Below are 24688 nucleotides of genomic sequence, written 5' to 3'. Positions count from 1 at the left end.
ATACCTAGTTCCTCACCACCTAGTTAGCACCTCACTTGGTTGCCTTATAGATATCACACTTTTAACATTTCCAAAAGCAAACTCTTGGTGTTTGTCTCCAACCTGCCATCCCATGGCAGAATGTGACCCATAATCAAGAGAAAATTCAGCCAACAGAAACAGACCCAGAAATGACAGAGATGATGGAAATGGCAGACAAGAAGATTAAAAAAGTTATAAGTATAGCCAATCTCTCAAAAAAGGAGGTAAACAAATGTGAATGAAGAAGAGAGGAATGGAAAATATGAAATAAACCCATGTTACACATTGATGAAAAAATAGTATCTGAAGTGAAAATGTCAGTATACATACTGTGGAAGAAAGAACTGTGAACTTTAAGGCATAGCAACAGAGCCTATTTAAATAAAATGCGGGAGAGAGAGAGAGACAAACTAATGACTTGTGGCACCAGGAAAAGCAGACACTGAGGTACCAAATAGTCAAAAGTTTTTGACATTTGATTAAACTTATAAGCATATTGGCCTAAGACTCTCAACCTAGCCAAAAGATATTATGAAGAGAGAACATAATAAAAATAGATTTCTTATCAGAACTGATGCAAGCCAGAAGAAAGTAGAGCATCTTTCCACCTCCGGGAGTGCTGACCCCAGGGTTTGTAGCCTCAGCAGTAGCAGAATAGAACTTTCATTACTGAGAATAGGAAGCCTTGAAAAAACAAAACATCAAGATTGGGGACAAACCTCAAGAGTTGTTCTGGGAAGTGTTAAACGTGCAATGTCTATAAGGCAACCAAGCAAGATGCTGATGAGGCAGTGGGGATCTGTTAATTAGCAAAGCTGTAGTGTGAGCATGATCAGTCTGGTTCCAGAGTCTATATCTTTACACTATTAAAGGTCATGCAGCCGGTATATAACAGGATCAGGATTCAGACTAACTCCAAAGCCTGTTTCTTTTTGCTGCACTACATGGGTAACATTATTAGCTTTAAGATTTCTTGAATCTCTGTGTTTCAATTAGTCTTTGTTGTTTTTGTCCATGAGGATAGAACTAAAGCTTTCTATTGTGGCCCCCACCCAGCAACACTTACAACCTATTTGGGGAAGGTAATCAGTTTCTCAGGAAGAAGTGAGGTCTCCTGGATTGTGTGATTCCAAGCAGGGGTTCAGTCTGTAATGCCTATTATTCTGGCTATAACAGGAGACCCCATATGGTTGTCTTAAATGAGCATTTTAAGGCCTCACTGAAAGAGCTTTGGAGGCCCTGTATGTGTCTCTGTGTAAAGATTTAGATGTCAGCCTCCTCCTCGATGTTTATAGATTAGATTCACCTGAAGTAGAATGATCTAAATCCATTCTCATGTAGACTGTGTCCTAATAGAAATGCTGTCACCTGATCCATTGGCATCTGCTATTTTGCTTTACGTTTTTCCCTCCTAATCTTTTCCTAAAGTCTCATTTGCCATCTTGAGACAGGATGAAGGCAGAATGAAACAGCTGAAATAAATGTGATAGCCAGAGATTTCAGAGCCAATTATGGAAGGCCTTGCTCTGAAAGTGACAAATCCAGAATCCAGGAGCTAGGTAGCACCTTGGTTAAGAGCTCAGATTTTGGAGTCGAAATAACTCTGGGTTCACCACTTACTAGCAATTTGACCTTGGGTGAGTTATGTAACCTCTCTGTGTCTGTTTCCCATCAATGCCTGTATTATGGGTTATTATCGGGATTAATGAACTAATCTATGTAAAACACTTTGAATAGAGGTTGGCCTAAAATAAGCTGCATTCAGGTTAGTTATTATTGTTATTATTATTGTTACTATTATTATTACTATTATTATATTAGTATTAGTAGTATTGTTATTAGCATTGACTTTTAGCCCTGGACACCATGGTAACGTGGTGATTATAGGGCTGGCTACTGTTATGCTGGTAGCATTGCTGGTTGGGGATGGTAGATGAGGTTCAGGAGTGAAGGAAGGGGAAATAAGATTCCAGCCAGCCTGACAAAACATAGATGTACACTATCTTTACACTGGCCTTAAGGGGTAGATTTTGAAACTTTATGTTGATTTGGTGATGTTTCCTTTATATTTCGGTGTCTTTTAAAAATATGTATTAATCCCCATTAAAAATAATCTATTCAAAACAAAACCTATGTATTAAAGTCCTATAAAAAAAAAGCCTAAATATTAAACTGTGTTTTAATTTAAGCCCTCTTAATTTAAAAATTCTAAAATGTTCACTGAACATAAATATATACCTACCCAAGTACTCAGATTTACTGTGCAGACACCATAAAACTTTTTAAATAAATGCATTATTTACTTGTACATACTTTAATGACTTGAGCACGGAAACCAAGCATATACAATAACACCTATTATGTTGTTTCCCAGTTCCCAGGGCTAGTATTAACTCCATGGCTTCTCTGTATCATATGAGATGGCACCATGTATGGTTGGATAAAGTTTTAGATACAGTTAAAATACTGAGTGTAACTCTGATAAAGTAAGGCTGATTTTAAATTTATGAGCACTAAGGGGAGATATGTAGAAGTTGCAACTGGGTGTGAAACCCATAGTGAGAAGGTGATCTACCCAGCTAACGCAAAGTAAGATCTTTGCCAGAACCACTGTCTTCTGTAGCTTAGACAAAAATACTTGGTTAAATTGCTAACAAAAAAGTTAAGTTGAATTGATAACAGAAATTAAATATATATATATATATACATATATGGTAAAATAATGAAAGGTAGTACTTCTTGCCTTTCCCTGAAAAAAGAATATTAACATTTGCCCTCTACATACAGGTAATAATGTTTATCGACTGAATGTTGTCATGTCAAAAAATGTTAGAGCAATATTTGTATTCTGCAGTATTGAAAAAGATAATGCAGTTCAGAAATGTGACTAGTTCATACCTTTCTCAGAAAGAGCAGGTCTACTATCTAAAATTATAGTTCCAAACTCTGACACCTGAGAAATTTTTGTAACTACAGAGCCCTGAGCTCTACCCCAGATATACTGAATCTGACTGTATCCAGGGATAGAGCTCAGATGTTAGTATTAAAAACACAACCAAAATCCTCACAGGTGATTCTGATTCACGGGCAGGTTTGGAGATCACTGGCATGAATTCATTATGTCTTTGATTTCAGAAAAATCAGGTGACCAGGAGTAAAAGCAAAATGGAGCATATTGGAAGAAAACTTGGCCAGGACTTTTTCCCTTAGGGTAGATTTTGATAAAAACATTGGATGACCCTAAATCACTGACAGTGTTAGTGACAGTCTGCAAAGAAAAGGTATTGCTCTTTGGTTAAACAAGAGTTACCAAAAGCAGAATTTGTTCAGATTTTGCAATTAAAAATGGCAGCTCTTTAAAAACCACCTATTGTAGGTATGCATTTTACTCTATAAACACATTAAAAAAATTTTTTTATGTTTATTTATTTTTGAGAGAGTGTGCATGCATGTGTGAGTTGGGGAAGGGCAGAGGGAGATAGAAAATCCAAAGTGGGCTCCATGCTGTTGGCAGAGAGCCCAACATGGGGCTTTCGAACCACAAGATCATGACCTGAGCCAAAGTAGGAGGCTTAACCAACTCAGCCACCCAGGCGCCCCCCTATAAGCACATTTTTTGAAAAATGGCACATGATTTTATTTCCTTTAAAGCAAATTACATCTCATAATAGGCCTCTATCATGCTGCTTTTCTTCTTAATTTCCTCCTAAAATATCAATATTTTAGGAGCTCAGACTTTTGAAAAACAAAAACTGGGAAGAGAGTTTCTCTGGGAAATTCTGCGTTACCTTTTATATTACCTATCTCCATTGAGACAAGAGAGCACAGAGGTCTGAGTATCTGCTGCAGACATGGGGAGGAAAAAGCATAATAAATTCAAAACACTAATTAGTATTTCAATCAATTATCCTTCCTTCCTCCTTTATTATTTACACTGCTTCAGAAAAAAAAAAGCTTATGTTAGTGCAGTTCTGAAACACTCTGTTCCCTAATCTCCCTTTTCTGCAAAACAAATTTTGTTATAAAAGAATGTTAGATACTTCTAGGTTATTTAAATTCACATCTATCTGCCACGTTACAGCACAATAGACAATATCCTATGACTAGATGCACATCAGGGTTAGGAGTAGCTGTTCATCGTCTCAGATCTATCCACATGCCAAATAGATCTTGATCTTGATCAAAATGTATCGATCTAAATTTCTCCCATCTGCTGAATCTTTCCTGGGTTGGTTAGATAAAGTAGATGGAAGGTTCAGTATTACTGATAGTTTAAAAAAGAAAAAGAAAAATCTCCTCCATCTGTTTTCATTGTTGCTGTATCTTCATTCATTCCAGTAGTTCATTTACAAGCACTTCTTACTTTCACTGGATATACTAGTCCAGTTAGGATATCTCTAGATTCCTCCAGATAAGCCCAGAGGCCTATCCCCAATGGACCTCAATGCCAGTCACTTCACTGCTCTGTGTAATTTGTTCTCTTACTCAACACACTGGATATACTTTGGCCAAGAGTGTACAAGGGGAACTCTCTTAAAAGTCCTCAGAGCATGAACAGGAATTCAATAGACAAGATTGTCTTGAAACTGTGTTTGACAGGGAGGGAGAAGAGGTTTAGGTAATGATGAGAATAGTCTGGTAATGCCGAGGAGTATGGTTAATGTTGTCTAAGTTCTACCAAAGCCAAACATTCTGATAAGTCATTTAAATATTTTTTTCCTCTTTATCTTCACAGTAGGGTTGTCATGTGCTATTTCTCACAATTGCACTAGGCTGAAAGTCAGAAAGATTAAGTAGCTTGTCTAAATCTGCACAACTAATAGGTAGTAGAGTTAGGACTCAAACTTGGTCTGTGTTTCACTAAAATGTGTTACCACATAGGAGATTGAATATGTGCACAACTCTTCAAATACACATAATCCACCTAATGTCCCCAAGATTTGAGGGAGTTTATTTTGTTGATTAAAATAGAAGCTCTCCTATAAATGGGTCCATACATTGTGCATTGTTATATTTTCAGAATGTCTTCCACTTTCCCCCTTCATGTCTCCGTGTTCCAGTCAGCTTAACTAGGTAGGTAACTAGGCTTCACCAGCCTCCCTGCCTGCTCTTGCAACATTCTTGACCAAACATGCTTCCCTCAGCCACCTCCATCTCCATTTTCACATATTTCAATCCTAGTCCACTTTTCATGGGCCAGCTCCAATAACTCCTGAGAAGATTCTCCATGCTGGGTATCATTCCCCCTTAATTGGAATTCCCAAGACAGTCTATCTTTTCCTCCCATCACCGCTAACCGGTTTTGGCCTATTTTATCACACACACACACACACACACACACACACACACACACCCTCTCTCTAAAGCAAAGTGATACTTGGGGAAACAATCTATTTCTAGACCAGAATTTTATCATCCACCTCACCTACATTAGTACATAAAAATAGTTATTTACTAAGCATCTACCAAATGGCAGTGATTTGTTAAGGCTTTGCACAGAGTATCTCATTTAACCTCATAGCAATCCTATAAGGTAGGTCTTAAGCCATTTTCTAGATAAGGCAGCCAAGATACAGACAACTTAAGTTTTAACTTCCCCAGCCACACAGCTGAGTAAGCGGCAGAGCAGTCTTATTGCCTGAAGTCTCCTGCTCTTTCCACCATGTTCACAGCCTCTCTGTATATAAGTACATAAATAGATGTTAGATGAATAAGTAGAATAAGTAAAAAAACAAACAAAAAAACCCCAAAAAACTACAGTTGCTATTAATTTGTTTTAATTGTCATCATTTCCATAAAAGGATCCTGGATAACACATAATTTCCCTGAAGCCAACTCAATCTTAACTGGAATCTTCTTAATAAATGAATATATATTTGCATAACTGAAGGCATTTGAGATTCTGACCAATTTACATAGGGTAAATATGGTGATGCCAGTTAAGCCACCCTGTTAGTCACAATCAATGACTTGTATTGCTGCATTACCACACTTATAATACCTTGTTAGTACCGCCATATGCCATAGAAATAAAAGTTGCTCATAATTAAAGAAAAATTAGCCCTCAAGTGGGAAATTTGTTTTCATTTGAGTTGTTTGTGAATGTGTAGCTCTTTGGGACTGAAACGAGTAAGACCCAACATAAACCCCTCATAGTCCCCTAGAATAGAAAAAAAAATAATAATAATTTTAAAATATAGGAAAATATAATTAAGGAAATCAAAATTACCTATAATTCCACCACTAAGAGAAAGCACCATTAACATTCCAGTGACTTTTCCAAACATACAGATAGACATACAGATATGCGGCTCATAAAATTGGCATCATGCTACATATACAGATTCATGGCCGATTCATATGCAGATTCTCAGCTTCAGTGATGAATAAATTTTAATGTCATTTAAGAACCTTTTAGAAAACATGTAATATTGAGAGAAAATAAAAATTTTATGTGACCATATTTCCCAAAAATGATATTCAGCAAATTCTCTGGCATATGCTTCTAATTTTTTTCCTCATTACCTATTATATAAAATTGGGATCATACTTTATCTTATTTATTGTTTACAAAAACTGGATGAAGTTTATATACTATTTTAACCTGCCTTCTTCAGTTAATTATATGTTGTGAATGTGTTTCCATGTCATCAAATCTTCTACAGCAATATTTTTAATGCCTACATGGCTATTCAATACTAATGAGCATACATGTTTTTTCCAGTGTTTTGCTTTCACAAATTTTGTGACAGTGATAATCTATGTACACCTATTGTATTCAGTTTTACATTGTTTTTGATGTTTACTTATTTTTGAGAGAGAAAGTGTGAGCAGAGGAGGGGCAGAGAGAGACGGAGACTGAGAATCCGAAGCAGGCTCCATGCTGTTAGCAGTGAGCCTGATATGGGGTTGGAAACTCCCCAGCCATGAGATCATGACCTGAGCCGAGGTCAGATGCTCAACTGATGGAGCCACCCAGGTGTCCCTGTACTCAATTTTATAGGAGTGATTCCTGTTTATGGGAGTTCTGGGTCATAGGTTCAGCAGTTTATACAACCACCACTGCATTTATTAGAGAAAATATAGATAGTGCTTATGTGTACTAACTTGGAAGGATGTCTAATTTGATGTAAATCTAAAAAAATAAAAGCAATAGCATAATAATAGGTATAATATGATCTAGATCGAATTAGTATCTAACATTATATATCTGCGTATAGTTTTGGGCATAGATATAAATTAAGGCATAGTTACAGACCTATAATGTTGAGCACTGGGAGTACAAAAATAAATTAAGCACACTTGCTGATTCAAATGAATTCAGTAAACCAAAAGGAGAGTCCAAGTGAACAAGTAAATATGTGTGAATGTACCACAGTGTGAATGTGTATGTTTCAAGGCAGAATATTGGCAATGTAAGGGACTTCAAAGGCAAAGGGGCCAGCTGGTCGTCAGATAAAATAATGATGGCTAGTTAAATGTGAATTTAAACTGAATTTAAACAATGATAAATAATGAATAGTTCTTTAGTATAAATATTTCCCATGCAGTATTAGCATTTATATTAAAAATTGTTCATTGCTTGCTCAAAATTCAGATTTAACTGAGCATCCTGTATTTTTATTCACTGTATCCAACAACCCTGGGCATGACCTTAAACATGATTTTATCATCACAAGAGGAAATCCTCTCTTAAGAATTAATTTACATCCACAAAAGTGACTAGAAATGGACCTGTAAACCAGGTCACTGACAGATTTCCTGTTCAAATACCAGTGATGGTCGTTTACTGAGTACCTGTGAGGCACTGTGATAAGTGCCATTTAAGTCTCATTTCATCAAATAGTCAGAAGGCCCTAAGAGGTAGGCACGATTCTTGCCCACAGGGGGAGAAACTGAGGCATAGAGGTAAACAAGTTGCCCAAGATCACATGGCTTGTAAAAGTGATGGGGCCTGAACTTGAATCTAGACAATCAGACTCAGTTTGCTCCCTTTGTTCTATTGTCTATTGCCTTTAAAATAGGAGCTGGAATTGCCAAGATGACCAAGAATATCATTAGACCCTGGGGGGGGTGGAGAGTATTTGCTAGAAAAAAAAGAGTTAAAAAACAAAACAAAACAAAACATACTGGTACATGCCCACGTTTTGCAGCCAACCTAGGTTCAAAGCCTGGCCCAACCACCAAGTCAGCTACGTGAGGACACACAGTCAGTGCTAAGCCTTGCAGACAATAGTATTATAAATGTCTTAGGGTTCTTGGGAGGATGACATGATATAGAATATATATATATATATAGCATATGTGACACAGGGCCTGCCTCCTAGTAAGTTCCCGAGATATATGTAAATAGTATTTTTATCATTTAAAATACATCAGAGTGCAAAACCAAGTGGTAACCATTAAAAATATACTGTATGGGAGGGGTGCTGGGTGACTCCATTGGTTAAGCATCTGGCTCTTGATTTGGGCTCATGTCATTATCTTGTGGTTTATGATTTGGATCCCCTTCTCGGGTGCTGTGCTAATGGCACAGGGCCTGCTTAGGATTCCTTCTCTCTCCCCTCTCTCTGCCCCTCCCCTGCTAGTGAGCTCTCTCTCTTTCTCCTTTCAAAACAAATGAATAAACTTAAAAAAAAAGTTTAAAAGCTTTAAAAAATTAAAAAAAACACTCCCATACTGTATGGGAGTTTAGAAAAGAGAAAAATCTACAATTAGTTGTGCGTCAAAAGGTTTTGTGGAGAAAATAGGAGTGAGCCGCTTCTTAGGAACCAGGAACAACTGATGTATTACATATGCAAATATAAGGTTGGTAGAAGGGGCCAATATATGTAAATTTTGAAGTAATGTGAAGCATCAACTCAACGGTATTTATGACCTCAGTCTATGTCTTGGTCTGAAATCCCGGTAGAAGTGCTTCTGAGAAGGCAGTCCTCTCTAAAGACAGCAAGGCAATGCTACAGCAATCTCTTGTTCTTATGGATGTCTTATCCTTCCTCCGTGGCCACAAGACAATCTTTATAACCTGCTTGCAATAAGAGGCCCAGAAGAGTAAATGGTAACAGCTGCATGAGATAGAGGATAATGTACCATTGCAAAGGGATGGGAAAGAAATCCATCTAAGTGATTTGGTTAAAACCACATCATCCTTCCCGTTGATAAGTACAGGATTATATTTGAACATTATTTTTCCTTCTAGGAGCTACTGTTTTACTCAAGCTGAGCTTTCTTCCAGTTAAAGGTGTAAAGTATTTTCTCCCCTACAGAGTCTGTATTAATAATGTAAAACTGGCATACAGAAATATATAGTGAAATTAACATTTTGCATTCTATTTTAGAAGATATGATTTGGCTAAACATATTCAGAAATGTTTATGTAGGTGTGAATTTAAAAACTCAAGATCTTATCAGATCCAGAAACCTTTGGTTTAGATGTTACAAATATAAATAATCTGGAAGCCTCTGAGGAAAGAAAATGATTATTGTAGAGGTAAATATTTAGTTCTGTAAGATTATGTTTTAATACCATGATTAATAGAAAGAAACCCTAGGGAGATAATTCAGCTTTGGACCTTATTTTGGGCACCTTTGTGATGTTTTCCTTATTTTTTTTATTATTCAGACTTTTCTCTTTTGTTTACAAATTTGCATCCAAAGAATAGCCTTACTTTTTTCTCTGTACCATTTTTGAACAGTACTAGCTGGAAATATGAAGGTGTGTTTACTTAGACATCAGGCCAAATCTAAGGACAACAGCGGAATGGAATGCCCAGCTCACCTCAGACCACTGTGCCCTGCCTGCATCTCTATTGAAAGGGCAGAAACAAAAGGGTCAGGTGGCTCCTCCCCCAGCGAATGGACAGGGTGTGTACTTGACCCAAAGTATGCCAATCCCAAGGATAGCCAGTGACCAGCAACATGATTGAGTAAAAAAAAAAAAGTGAACTGAGTCTATCAGATTCTCTCTCAGCGATTTTTAATTGAAAGGCAGCCTGAATGCACACCTATCAGTGAAAAATGAAGCTAATAGGTAATGATGAAAAGGAGGCCACAGGGTCTATCATGAGTTGTGTGCAAGTTGATGTTATTAGGAAGCAGAAACTCAGAGCAGCAGGAACAGTGTGATGGAGAGTGTCTCATTTATAAAATGCCAGTTAGAGAAGGTCATGGCCAGAAAAAGGAGAAGGAAGTAGCACAAAGAGAAAAGGTGTCATCTTGATGGGGATGCTCTAGATAACAGTTCACTATATCTCACTCTTCCAGAGCTGTGCCATTTCAGCTTTTCCTGAGTTTCCATGCACATGTCACCTGCAGTAGCTCAAATAAGTCTCTCTGCTCCTTGCAATCAAATTTCCTTGCCAACAAGATTTTGCTCAATTAGCAGAGGGAACATTTTATCTTATTCACAACCATATGTGTGTGTGTGTGTGTGTGTGTGTGTGTGTGTGTGTGTGTGTATGTGTGTGTGTGTGTGTATACATATACATACAATACCTCTCTCTGGGCCTGGTACAGAGTAGGTTTTTGGTAAATATTTATCAAATGAAATGAATGAATGTACAAAGGAACAGTAAAAATTATTGAAATTCCATTGCATTCAGTGGGAAGAGCAGTAACTTCCATGACTTCCCATCACCAGTGGATATTACACTTGTACTCAAGACCTACATACCTTCTCAAATTTGTCTCCTACTCAAGCCTTTTATAAACTTCCTGAATGGGACATGTTTTTAGATTCCCTTTAACGTTGCATGTGCTATGTACTTATTACCACTTCCTAGAAACCCTCTTTTAACCCGCCCCAATCCCTACTCTATAAGGCAGTTTCTTTCATGTTTTCTTAGTTTAGGAGAATTCGGTGTTTTCAAGTCCACTGTGTCCACAGTCCCATTTACAATTTTGCACCACACTTTATTCAACATTGTAAAAGAAAGCATTTTCCTATATCATTAGAATTTTTTTGTGAATCTTTAATGGCTAAACAAGAAACTGTCTTGTGGGTATATCTTACATTTTACATCTTTTGTCTCCTTTTTGGACATTTTGATTATTTACTTTTGTTCTGATTTTTTCTTATAACAAACCACAATGAGTTTCTCTCTGTGGAACCGTGTGTCCACATTTTTATTTTCTTATTGGGATTGCACACTACAAGTAGAATTGCTTAACCAAAGGGCAGGATTACTTCTAAAACTTCTGAAATATGTTGCCAAATTGCTTTCTTGAAATGTTGTAAGGGAGTTTAACACTCCATAGCACCGGCAATATGAGTGTCTGTCTCGCCATGCCACAACTAAATTGTGACTTACCGATTTTAAAATCCTTTATTATTTTTAAACAAGCCAAGGGGTGCATAGCATTTAATTTGCATTACTCTTATTCCTAGTGAGGTTAAACATTTATGTTTGTATGTCTCTATGTCATTTGTATTGTTTTAGTGATTGGATGTTAAATGCCTTTGTCTATTTTCTATTGAAAATTTAGGATTTATCTTACTGAATTGTAGGAGCATCTTAAAAATACTGATAAATGTACTTGAGAAGATGCTCTCCCAGCTTATTGCTTGTTTATAACATCTTATTTTACTTCAGTGGTTTTAAATTTTTATGTAGTCAACTCTCTCATCTTTTATGCAATTTCTTCCATCTATTTTATGCTTAGAAAATTCTTTTCCATCAGGATGCTAGATAACTATCATAGATATATTTTATCATATGAATTCAATTAAAAAGAAAAAAAATCTCTAAAACTAGATTTACAAAAATGTAAGAATATAAACACTGTGGTAGGACGTAATGAACCTTAAATAATTCAAATCTCAAAAGCCTTTGGTCTAGCCATGACACTGACTGTGTGCATCTTAGATAGTATTTGTTTCAAAATCTTTCAGAATGCCACAAAAATACTTCTGTAGCTGGACACACTCACCCAATACCAAGATATGGTGAGTCCTGTCCTCTTTGGAATTGTACTTGTTATACACACCATCGTCAAGGTCATCAACTTTCAACTTCTTATTTCAATAAAACACTGAATGAACCATTTATAACCCACAGTCATGAGAGAGCCCAACTTTGTTGAAACCCAACAATCTTTTGAAGAAATAAAACACCTTAATAATTGAAAGCTTTCAAAATGACTTTAAATGGTGCAGCTTGGGCTCTCCCATTTCTCTCCTCAATAAGCAAAGATAATAAAATATACTGAGAGTGATGTTAATATATAGAAAATCATGAAGTGATCCTACTTTCTGTTTTTAAAGGTATATATTTATAGATTATGGTACATAGACTATTGCCAATAACAAATTACTTATGTCCCAATGATTTGACATGATACCACAGCCATGAATCATACAGGACAACAGTTCACTATGAAGGTGCAGCTACAAGTTAGAGTTGGAGATGATATCTTGTTAGAGACAATGAAAATAATTGAGAAGTTCAGGTGAAGAGTGCATCAACCTGAAGGGCTATGATTGAGGATCAATTACCTTTCCAATATCAGGAGCAAAATGAGTCTTTAGAAGGCAAAATTATGCAGTGCCTTTGGTGGTACTGAAAACCACAGATTGCTACTATTTTGTTTTACTCTCTTGTAGAGAATCCACAAGACATTAACCAGCTAATTGGTGGACTACCTGATAGGAGAGCCTCATTCTCAGAGGCTAGGCAGTCCTGTGCACATAAGTGCCTGAAAGTAATAATTGAGACAAAAACAGAATAAAATGGTGATTACCAGGAGTTGGGGAGGGTGAATAAGAGTGATAGTATTTAAGGGTACAACCCTGTAATGAGTGGTAAATAAGCCGTTGAGACCTAATGCAAGGTATAACGAGTATAGACAGTTATAGTGTACTATAATTACATAATGTGATAAATATCACTACATCAGTAATCACATTACAGTATATCAATGTATCAGAGTAACACATTGTGCAAAATGTTACATGTCAAATTTATTTTAAAAAATAAGCAACAATAAAGATAATATTGGCTACTATTTGGTAAACTCACACTGAGTCCCATGCACTGAGCTGGGTGCTTTATGTTCATTCTTTGTTTCTCACACCCGGCTCAAGCCAGCATTATTCTCCCCACTTTACAGATGAAAATGCTGAGTGAGGGTCAGGGAAGTTAAGAAACTACATTGGGTCACCTGGGTGGCTCAGTCAGTTAAGCATCTGACTTTGGTTCAAGTCATGATCTCACAGTTTATGGGTTCAAGCCCCATGTCAGGCTCTGTGCTGACAGCTCAGAGCCTAGAGCCTGCTTTGGATTCTGTGTCTCCCTCTCTCTTTGCCCCTCCCCTGATCACACTCTGTCTCTCAAAATAAAGGCTGAAAAAAAATTAAAAAAAAAAAAAAAAAAAAGAAATTACAGACCACTGAAGGTAAACTTGGAAGAGCCATAGTGAAACCTAGCTCTGTTTGTTTCCACTCACCACACTGTTTTGTAATAACTTACCTCTATGTATAATTTTACAGCTTGCAACTTTGTTGGTATACAGAGAAGGCATTTTAATATCATTAAAATAAAGAAGCTATGTTTTAGAAAAGTTAAGGAAGTATAATGCAAATAGGCATCTAGTCAGAGGCAGAAGTCCTGATGGTACTTAGAATTAGGTGGATGAAGGGGCTCTTACAAACGATCTAGACCAATTCATTCCCTGTATCTATTTTATTCTTTAAGCTGTGATAGCACCTTCACCAAATGGCTAATATTCTTCTTCTTGCTGCTCAGTGTAAGAGAAGTCAGCCTCTTCTTTAATCCTTCTCATTATAATGTCCAGTTTACCTGCTGGGCCATGTAGTTCACAACCTGGTTCTGTATTCTCTTTTATCCCCTAATTACTTTTAGGCTCCCCACAATTTTGTCCTTAAAACCAATTATCCCAGGCCTAGAATTCAATCCTTTTTTTTTTTTTTTTTTTTTTTTTTTTTGCTTACTTCTCCAATTCCTTGGCCCCAAAACACTGTATTGTATGTAAAAGGGGACATGGGGCACCCTTGTAAGGTTAAAAAACAAAAAACAAAAAAACAAAACCTTTGCCTCCAAATTATCCCAAGTAATATACCAGATGCTTGAGCACCCAAGCCCTTAGCATTCCAGCAGCCATCATTATATGGTGTGGTTCTGTGACCTGTATAGAATATAAGCCTGGATGCTACCTTTCCATTTAGAGCTGCCAGGGAAGGCCACAGCAGGATAAGGGTTGGAAAATCTAAGCAGTTTTCAGATTCATCTATATCATTCTATATGACAGATTTATGGTCAAAAGCATTCAGATATATAACCCAAATCCTTCCTACTGCAATTTTAGACACTTTTTTTTTGAGAGAGAGAGAGTGTGTGCGCAAGAGGGAGAGGGGCAGAGAAAGATGGGAGGACAGAGGATCACTGCCGTGAGCCTGATGTGGGGCTTGAACTCATGAACAGTGAGATCATGACCTGAATCTAAGTTGGCCACTCAACCAACTGAACCACCTATGTACCCCTTAGACTCTTCCTTTTAACTCTAGCTCAGGAAAAGAGAATAAAAAGTACCAGTCCTTTTCCCCACCCCTCCCCCCCCCCACAGATTTGTTTCATTCCTATGACAGTACCTCACTCATACATTCTTACAATCAGGAAAGCTATATAGAAACAAAGATAAATGAGATTTGGCCCTGATCCTCTGAGAGCTAATAGTCTAGAGAAAGAGGCAGACCTGTGCACCAAATATAACAGTATAATGAGGGAAAGGCCATGCCTGAGACGGCTATTGGGTTTTGAAAGCAGTCTCTTTAATGGAGACTGGAAAACTCAATAAAGTGAGTCACTGTTACTGTTATTTCTAAGGGAACAAAGTCGTATCCATTTGAACTACCTTCAGGTGCTATACAGAGGAGTATTCACAATCACTGTCATCACTGTGTTAAACATTTATTGTCTCTGATATGGAGTTCTGACTAGGGTGAAGCAAGTAAAGTACCACATCAGGCACAAAATTTAAGATTAAGATAATATTTTAATTAACTCTGTAATTAAGATAATATTTTAATGCTAGGGTGCCTGGGTAATTCTGTCGGTTAAGTATCTAACTCTTGGTTTCAGCTCAGGTCTTGATCTCATGATTTTGTGAGTTGGAGCCCAAAGTCCAGCTCTGTGCTGACAGCACAGAGCCTGCTTGGGATTCACTCTCTCGCTCCCTCTCTGCCCCTCCCTTGCTCACATTGTCTCTGTCTCTCTCAAAATAAATACATAAACTTAAAAAAAATAATTTTATGCAATATTTTAGGAAATAAAATTAATGCAGAAGAATTCATAATGAATAAAATTTTAAAGACAGGATCAGTTAGGTATTGGTCTCAGGTACTCTGGAATCACATACGGGGTAAAGGTTTTATCTTTGTCTTTGAGTGGCATAATTTGAGGTGATCTGAAAAGGACAGTAAAAACAAACAAACAGAGTGCCTGTTTTATTTTTACTCTTTTGATTATAAGCTCCCATAAAGGAATATGGTGGGAAGTGGTAGTTGATTTTCATCATACAAGTAATATCATATGGGAGCCAACAGAGAAATTCAATAGCATGAGCCCTAATAAGCCCCTTAGACAGTAAACCCAGATTGTTTTCTAGATTCAAGGAACCTCTAGACGCTTTGGCAACAAAATTTGGGAAGCTTCCGTCTGGCTCACTATAAATAGTGGACACAGCTGCAGCTACCCTCTACACGCTACCAGCTGATAATTTCTTTTTCTGCCCCTTTATTCACATTTAATAGCAGAATCCAATGGGCCTAGGCTTTTTTTTTTTTTTTTTTTCCTCCCCAACCCTAACCCTGCAGGTCCTACAGGTTCTAGATGCAAAGGCAGAGTCACACTCCAGGTCTAAGCTCTTTGGCTAAGTAAGGGACTGAATCGGGTTGGAGTCAATGGGGCAAATGGGAAGAGGCAGTTGCAGACAGGGTAGTTTTTCTTAGAAGAGGGTTAGATGAAGCACCTCTGTCTATACCATCATTGTGGATTAACAATTGAAAATGCCTAGGAAACTGAACACATAGCAAGTGCTAATGGACTTCAGAGAAGAGAGGTCGCCAAGGGCCAGGGGTGCTAATTATATGCTATAAGAGCCTGCAATTATAAACCCATAGATATGCAAATAAATGCTGATGGCTGAACACTGGAGACTATAAAGCCATTTATCTATGGCCCTGATAAGTGGACAGCAAGATAAATGATTTATTTATAAATTCACTTAGAGATTACACTAATATCTCTAACTACTTTTCCCTTTTTCTGGGGGCATTAACAGAAAGAAGAGAAACAGGAGGTGCCTCAGATTGGATTTTCATATTCATTACCTTCTGACCTAGGCAACTTTGGAGGTTTATAATAGGATAAACAGGCTCTTTCAATTTGTGACTGGCTAAGTCACACTGCCTGAAGTCATTTCGCCATGGCACTTCTTCACTGAATAAATGTGAAGTGATGGTGGCATCTGTTCCTGCCACCCAGATTCCAATAACAGCTCATAACCTGGTGTTTCTTGTCTGTCTGGTGGAGAGGTCACAGAGAGTATGCACTGCAGGGAAATGCTAAGAATGTTGACTGCTGGCATTAAGACTTCTGGACCCCAGTCCTGAGAAGTCTTCCTGGAGCCCTGTGCCTGTGAGGTGACTCTTGTGGGAACAGCAGGCAGGCATTGCTGTGGCCAGGCTTGCAGGTGTACGAAACCTGTCCCTGGAGATTGAGTGAACCATGTACACCAAGCACTTAAAGCTGCCAGTTTCTGACACCATAGGGGTTTCTGTCCTTCTGGATAACCTGTGAGAATTAATGATGGCCCAGGATTTTAAATGTACGTAGAAGATTCAGAATAACTTAGGACTTCCTTGAAAGAGCCAGAAATACTTTTTTTTCATTTTTCTCAATGGAGAATGGTTTTAAAAAATCCATTTATTCAAAGAAAGATTTCTCAAGTACCTACTGTGTGTCATTTCCTATGCTCAGACTATAGCTTATAGCACTTACTGGGTATGTACTGTGGCCTATATAGTACATAACACATGGTAGAATCTTAGGACAGTAATGAATCTGCAGGCAGAAATCTTCCAATATGAACTCAATTTTTAGGCCACTCGAAAGGACATTCTCACTGCTATTTTTAATCTGATTGTGTGGTTGCAAGAGAACATTGTGAATATTGCAAGAAGCAATATTCTTCTTCAAGTTCTTCAAGTTCTGTCAGATTTGTCAAGTGTTTTGTTATGTTTTGACGTTTTTCATCTACCCATCTTCTGAGATACCAAGTCTTCTCACAATTAAACTGGATTTGAAATGTCTACTTGATAGCCAGTGACTGAACAAAACATGTAAATACATAAAGGATGAAAGACTGAACGATAGGTATAAATGAGCCTGCATTATCAGTAGCTGTATCTCTGCTTTGATCAGACTTTGAATCATGAGTAATTAAGCCTGGGCAAGGAATCAACCCACCACAAAAAAATTCTGGAAGTGACTGCAGGCAAAGATAAGAGGTCCTCTTTTGAAAATTCAAGTTATCTAAGCCTTCCCCCGACACCAAATCTACTAAATATGTGAGTCATGAAATAATATTATGACTATAAAATGATTCCAGAAGTATATAGGTAAAGGTCTTAAGAGTTCAACACTGGACAAGGTACAGGACCTTGTCTTGAATTTATTGTAGTGTTTAGGGAGTAAATTTTTTCCTCTTAATTTACTTGAGTATACTACATGTAGGATTTTTTCCTTAATACATATATTTAGCCAGCTTTGATTCTGATAATTTGTTTCAAAATATAGTTCTACTGAGGTGAAAGGACTAGAGAAAACTGGTAACATCATTTTCTTGATCTGTCAACAGCAGACTGAGAACATTAAATCAGCCCTCCTAGGCACAATGTGAACTGAAATGACATCATCATGAAAATATTTTATGACCTAAAAGAAGTCATCAGTTCCCTTATTCCTATTTATTTATTTATTTTTATTTTTTCAATATATGAAGCTTATTGTCAAATTGGTTTCCGTACAACACCCAGTGCTCATCCCAAAAGGTGCCCTCCTCAATACCCATCACCCACACTACCCTCCCTCCCACCCCCCATCAACCCTCAGTTTGTTCTCAGATTTTAAGAGTCTCTTATGCTTTGGCTCTCTTCCACTCTAACCTCTTTTTTTATTCTTCCCCTCCGCCATGGGTTTCTGTTACGTTTCTCAGGATCCACATAAGAGTGAAACCATATGCTATCTGTCTTTTTCTGTATGGCTTATTTCACTTAGCATAACACTCTCCAGTTCCATCCATGTTGCTACAAATGGCCAGATTTCATTCTTTCTCATTGCCACGTAGTACTCCATTGTGTATATAAACCACAATTTCTTTATCCATTCATCAGTTGATGGACATTTAGGCTCTTTCCATAATTTGGCTATTGTTGAGAATGCTGCTATAAACATTGGGGTACAAGTGCCCCTATGCATCAGTACTCCTGTATCCCTTGGGTAAATACCTAGCAGTGCTATTGCTGGGTCATAGGGTAGGTCTATTTTTAATATTTTGAGGAACCTTCACACTGTTTTCCAGAGTGGCTGCACAAATTTGCATTCCCACCAACAGTGCAAGAGGGTTCCCATTTCTCCACATCCTCTCCAGCATCTATAGTCACAGGTGTGCTCTCTCTCTGTCTCTCTCAATATACATACATACATATACATACATATATATACATATACATACATGTATATACATATATATATATACATATACATATATACATATATGTGTATATATACATACATATACATATATACATACATATATATGTATATATACATATATATGTATGTATATATGTATATATATATGTATATATATGTGTATATATATATATATACATATATACATACATACAGTGCTTAAGAATAAGGGAACTGATCACTGGGAAACAAATAACCCAGTGATCAATTCCCTTATTCTTAAGCACTGTGCTGGCAGTTTAGATCAGTTAATATACATATATGTATGTATATTGAGAGAGACAGAGAGCACACATGTGCATTTATAAGTAAAGGGGGAGAAAGAGAGAGAGAGAGAGAGAGAGAGAGAATCCCAAGGAAGCTCCATGGACAGCACAGATCCCAATGTGGAGCTTGATTTCACAAACCATAAGATCATGACCTGAGCTGAAATCAAGAGTCAGATGCTTAATGGACTGAGCCACCCAGGTGCCCCTACATATAATATTTTTTAATAAAGACACAGTGAGTTCTCTAAACAGTCACAGCCTTTAAACAAAGCCAGAAAATAGAGTTCTTTATATTTTTCTGTGTATACAAAAGGTGACAGATGTACCTCTGACATAATTGAATGTATCAGGCCCTTATGGTAGACCCTATCTATAGTTATCTCCTTGTTTTAGATTATCATTCTTACATTTTTCAGGGGTATATCTGTTAACATGAAATCCTGTTTATATAACAAAAACACGACACAAGCATAAACATATTTTATCTCACATAAAAGAAATCCAGGGTAGGAAGTCCAGAAGTGGTAGGTTTTTGCTCGTTATCATCAGTGAGTGACACAGTGACCATTATGCTCCACTGTCTATGTTGTTTCTTTTTATCCTCAGGTTGCTTCATGGTCCAAGATGACCATTGACGCTCCAGCTATTATATTTAGGCTCTAGGTCAGTAGAGGGAGGAAATGGGAAAGAGCAAAATCACAGGGGTCCTAGCTAAGTCAGCTCCCCTTTAGGCAGCCATCAGCAGAATCCCACACAACACTTCTGCTCCAGTTACCTTGGGCTGAACATTTTCCCTGGGCCACATTTATTTACAAGGAAGGCTGAGAAATAAAGTTTTACTACAGGAAAAGTGACTAGTGGAAAATTGGCTTTCACTTAATAAGAAAAAAAAAGAGTAAATGGATGTTTGGGAGACAATCCAGCCATCTCTGCCACAGCAACTCTTATTGTAGAGTGGAAAATTTGGAGAGTGTCAGGTCTTCTTGTGCTAACTTACACAGAATAATTCCCAGAGAGCTCATACACTCCTCCTCCTATCTTATTTAATTGATATTTATGCATTTTATTAATACAAAGTCTTTTCAAGATGAGGTTTTGTGTGGATAACCACATTTTTGGTTCAGACAAAACTGTGATCTCTCAAGCCAATTTTCTTTTTTTTTTATGTTTATTATTTTTGAGACAGACAGAGACAAAGCACAAGCAGGGAAGGGCAGAGAGAGAGAGAGGGAGACACAGAATCCGAAAAAGGCTCCAGGTTCCAAGCTGTCAACACAGAGCGCTACAGGGGCTCGAACTCACAAGCAGTGAAATCATTACCTAAGCTGAAAATGGAGCCATCCAGGGGCCCTCAAACCAATTTTCTTTATCTGACTGGCATCATCGGTCTCTCTGTTTCTAAAACCATCAGAAACATACATAAATCTTCATAAAGCTGAGCATATTAACAAAGCAAAACAGATCCTTCTCAAAATTCAAAAACAGTATCAGATCTGACTGTTTTAAAATACATATTTCAGTGGATAAGTATCTTTCCTTTTACAGCACTTCACATAATGTAAATTACTTATAAAAACTGATAAAAAAAAACCCACTTTTTAAGAATGATCTTGCAGCTGCTTTTTTTAAAGTGCTGGTGTTTGTCATTGTGAATAGTGTGAACTCTATATAATTGATAAACAGAAATTGACAAACTAGGTTTTTCTGAAAATGGAACACTTGCCTGAACAAGAATACATACTAGCTTCCGTAAATGTAATTTTATTAGTCACTGGGATAGAACAAGCCAACTTCATTATAAAGCACCTGATGTTACCACTGGGATATAGTTATTCTGAATGACAAAATAAGCTTCTGGATTACTCCTGTCCACTCCTCAGCCCTTCTACAGGTCAAGGCATCTCCTATATGTCATGGAAGGCATTGTGTTAGGGAAGAAATTAATTCTCTAGATAGTACATCTAAGCCATGACTGGCCCCCAGTAATGCTATAAATTAGGTAAAGTTTGTTCTTAATGCTTTGCTTGTCCTCTTTTCTCCCCTGTTCTGTTCAGGAAGTATTGACTTGGCAACTATAAGATATTAGGGAACAGTTTGAGGCCTGGATCTACAGAAACACGGACTGTGCCTTCGCTGAGTTCACCACATACACTTCCCATACCTTTGCTCAGGGATAGGGCCACCACTTGTTGTCTCTGATGTCTCATGGCCCCAACGGGCTACTCTCTCCTTCACCTGGGTCTGGCCCTGTGGACATTGCCCTGTTTCCTATCCTGCTCCTTACCTTCCCACTCAGACTTCTGGATAGTTCTTCCATTTACATTTGGATCTTTTAATTCTTACCTTAAATGGAAGATATTGGTGGCAATATCAGACCATGTGTGAGAGTGTGGTATAGGGACGCCTGAGTGGCTCAGTTAGTTGAGTATCTAACCCTTGATTGGCTCATGTCATGGGCTCACATCATGATCTCCTGGTTTTGTGGCTTTGAGCCCCATGTTGGGCTCCACACTGACACTGTGGAGCCTGCTTGGGATTCTCTCTCTCTCCCTCTCTCTGCCCCTCCCTCACTAATACTGTCGTCTCTCTCAAATAAATAAACTTAAACAAATATTTTAAAAAGAGTGGAGTATGGAGTTATCAGATTTTTTTTTTTTTTAATAACCAAGCACTTTGTAGTACATGCATGTTTGGCTAAAGTTATAGCTGAAATTTATCTGATCTTACTATGCATGTTTGTAACAACTAAAAGATGTTCCAATTTTAGATAATGTTTTAGTGTCCCTAGATTAATTCATTTAGTAGAGATTTTACCAAAGTGATTATCCTTTTGGTAGAAAACTCTGAAATTGTTGGGGGCAATTTATGAATAAATATATAGAGGAATCACTGAGATCATGTAAGCAGTTAGATTTCTAGGTAAAGCCAAGCTCCACACCCCCCAAAACTGCAATATAAGTATGCCAAGTTTTGTCAGTTTATTCATTTGTATATGAATACAAGAAATATTTATGAAATGTGGACTGACTCTATTTTAAGTGGTTAACAAAATAAATGTAGCCTCCATTCTCATAAAATTTAGTGTAGTGAGAGTGATAATAATAAATTAAATGCAACAAACAAGATTAGTTCATGCTCCAGAAAAAATATTATGAAGTATGAACAGGGTGCCGTGACAAATAACAGAATATCCTGACCAACGGGTTCAGGAAGGTCTCTATAAGTTTACAATTAGGATGAGACCCAAGTTTTAAAAGGAGCCATGTTAGAGAATCCCAAAGTTTGTTATTTCAGACTGCATTATCCAAAACGGTATGGCATTTATAAATTGGCTTTGACTCCATTGACGTATCTGGCATATGAACTTTCATCATGCCCAATGTCAGCCAAAGTTTTGATTTCTAAGCAGAGATACTGTTTCTTAAAAATACTTTTTCTCCAAGGCTAACAAAACCTAAGGCTCTATCTGGGGTGTTCCTTTTTGCATATGGCGAAATGCTGCTAACTGCACAGTTGTTCGGTGCGTGTGCTAACCGTGCATCTCTTTCTCTTCCTCTTGTATTAACAGGCCTCCGGAACCTGTTTACAGCACTGTGAACAAACTGTGTGATAAGCCTACTTCTCCCAGGCACTATTCCCCTGTTGAGTGTGACAAAAGCTTCCTTCTCTCAGCTCCCTACCCCCACTACCACCTAGGCCTGCTCCCTGACTCTGAGATGACCAGGTACTGCATGCGCTTCCTCACTTCATCTTCTCGAATTGCATGTGCTTCCACAAGGATGAATGGGTAGAATCCACCTCTGCTCACTTCTCTTGCATGTGACATCTTCCTCGGTGGAGAGATGTTCTCTCCTTTGGTGCAATGGGAGAAATTAAGAACATTGCCTTTTTTCCCCCCCCTGGTGTGATCACAGAGCACTCAGACATGATCACATGATATTCCAAATGTTCTTGGTTCCCATGCATTTTTAAAAAGGTATTAACTATATTTTTCCAGAAGAATTAATTTTGGAATTTAATTAGTTCTATTTTCCTCATACAGAAGCATAAAAGAGCATGTACACAGTGCTTTTTTAATAATGCTTAATAAGCACTTACTATGCTCCAGGCATAACAAAGCCTAAGAAGTAGGTACTGTTATTGCCATTTAATATTTTAACAAAAATATTAAATTAATACCACTACTCAGTTGCCTCCTTAAGGCATTAAACATCTTGCCCCAAACTACAGAATTAGCTGGTTCTATCTAACCACAAAGAATTTTAACCTTTATGGTATGTTACAGTAGGTATTTACCACATTCTCTTTATTTAGTTACTACCATTTTATATAAGAAAACAAAAGTTTAAAGAAGTTAACTCGTTGCCCTCAGTATGATTTTGCAAATAAATGCTGAGTTCAGATTTGACTTAGAATGTTTTGAGTCTTTCCACAACTTTGTAAACAAACCATCCTAAGTCTAAAGGTGGAGTATGAGTCTGCATCAGTATTCTAAAGTATATGTATCCTAAATAAGAAAACCTCATCTTTACACAATTGTCAAATTCCCAGAGAGAGGACAATAATAAAAGGAGAATCTGGTGTTCCATAAGGTACTTCCAATTCTGTTTAAATCAGGAGATCTCAATCATGATGTTCCTACATATAATGAGGTGCTTATCTACTTATGTTCTCAGAATACCTTTATATGTCTTCATAATACAATTAGGACTGTGAAAATATGCATTTTGGAGTAATTCAAAGTGCAAATGGATAGGTCAAGAGGGTCTCCTTAGAACATCATCTCTGGTTTTTTGTTTTTTGTTTTTTTCCAAAGAAAAAGTTAAAAGTCAACTATTGGTCTTTCTAGAGCAGTTAAATAACAAATTTAATTATACATAACATCTCTAGACATACATGAGAAAACATTTTTGGCTACATAATCAGCTAGGGCATTTTCACTAATTTGTAACAATTAAAGCCTAACAGCATTTAAAAATGCTTTATAAATATTAATTAAATCTTCTTATATTTTTAACAAATTATAAACACTACTTCTTGATACATTGAACCAGACAATTTTGATACAAAGAGGGCCAAGATACTATAGCCATAAGGAAGTGAGAAGGTACGCACGCACACACACCTACAATAATGACTTCCTGGTATTTAGGCATCTGTAATCAGCTGTGCAAAGTCTGCTACCACTTACTGAGCTCTCCTCTGTGCCAGGCATTTTGTTAAGTACTTCTTAAGATTTATTTCTTGTAACCCTGATAGTCATCTTATGAGACAGATGTTATCAATATCTTCATTTTACAAGTAGGGAAATCGAGGCTTGGAAATCACCTGACATGCCCCAGATCATCTAGGACCAAGTGGCAGGGCTGGGATTCAAACCCAGGGGTTCATTAGCACCTGCATCAGCATAGGCCTGATGGCAGAGACATTGTTGCTTGCTGGAAAAATTCTCCACCCATTTAACTTTTTCTCTACTGTCTCTATTTTTATCCTGCCTTCTCATCTCCCTTCTGACTCAGTGTCAGTGGATCTTTTTTTTTTAATCCATGCTTTTTTTTTTTGATAACCCTAAAAGTTGCATTTCTTGCATCCTACTGGAAATTTTGATGCATCCCTCTCTTAAAACTC

General features: G+C 37.4%; 1 protein-coding gene across 18 annotated transcripts in view; it reads left to right on the top strand.

Annotated features, from left to right (window-relative positions):
* DLG2 (discs large MAGUK scaffold protein 2) overlaps positions 1-24688 on the top strand; it is a 2113447-nt gene that overhangs the window by 1643336 nt on the left and 445423 nt on the right. For 15 of the 18 annotated variants that reach the window (XM_078433028.2, XM_078433029.2, XM_078433030.2 and 12 more), the window contains one exon: positions 22629-22784. The exons of the other annotated variants lie outside the window; for them this stretch is intronic. In XM_078433028.2, coding sequence (XP_078289154.1) covers positions 22629-22784 — 156 coding nt within the window. The remainder of the gene's footprint in view (positions 1-22628; positions 22785-24688) is intronic. 18 annotated transcript variants of the gene reach the window in all.

Source organism: Panthera onca, chromosome D1 (genome assembly GCF_046562875.1).
Source record: "Panthera onca isolate mPanOnc1 chromosome D1, mPanOnc1 haplotype 2, whole genome shotgun sequence".
Taxonomy (NCBI): domain Eukaryota; kingdom Metazoa; phylum Chordata; class Mammalia; order Carnivora; family Felidae; genus Panthera; species Panthera onca.
This window is presented reverse-complemented; position numbering and strand designations above follow the sequence as displayed.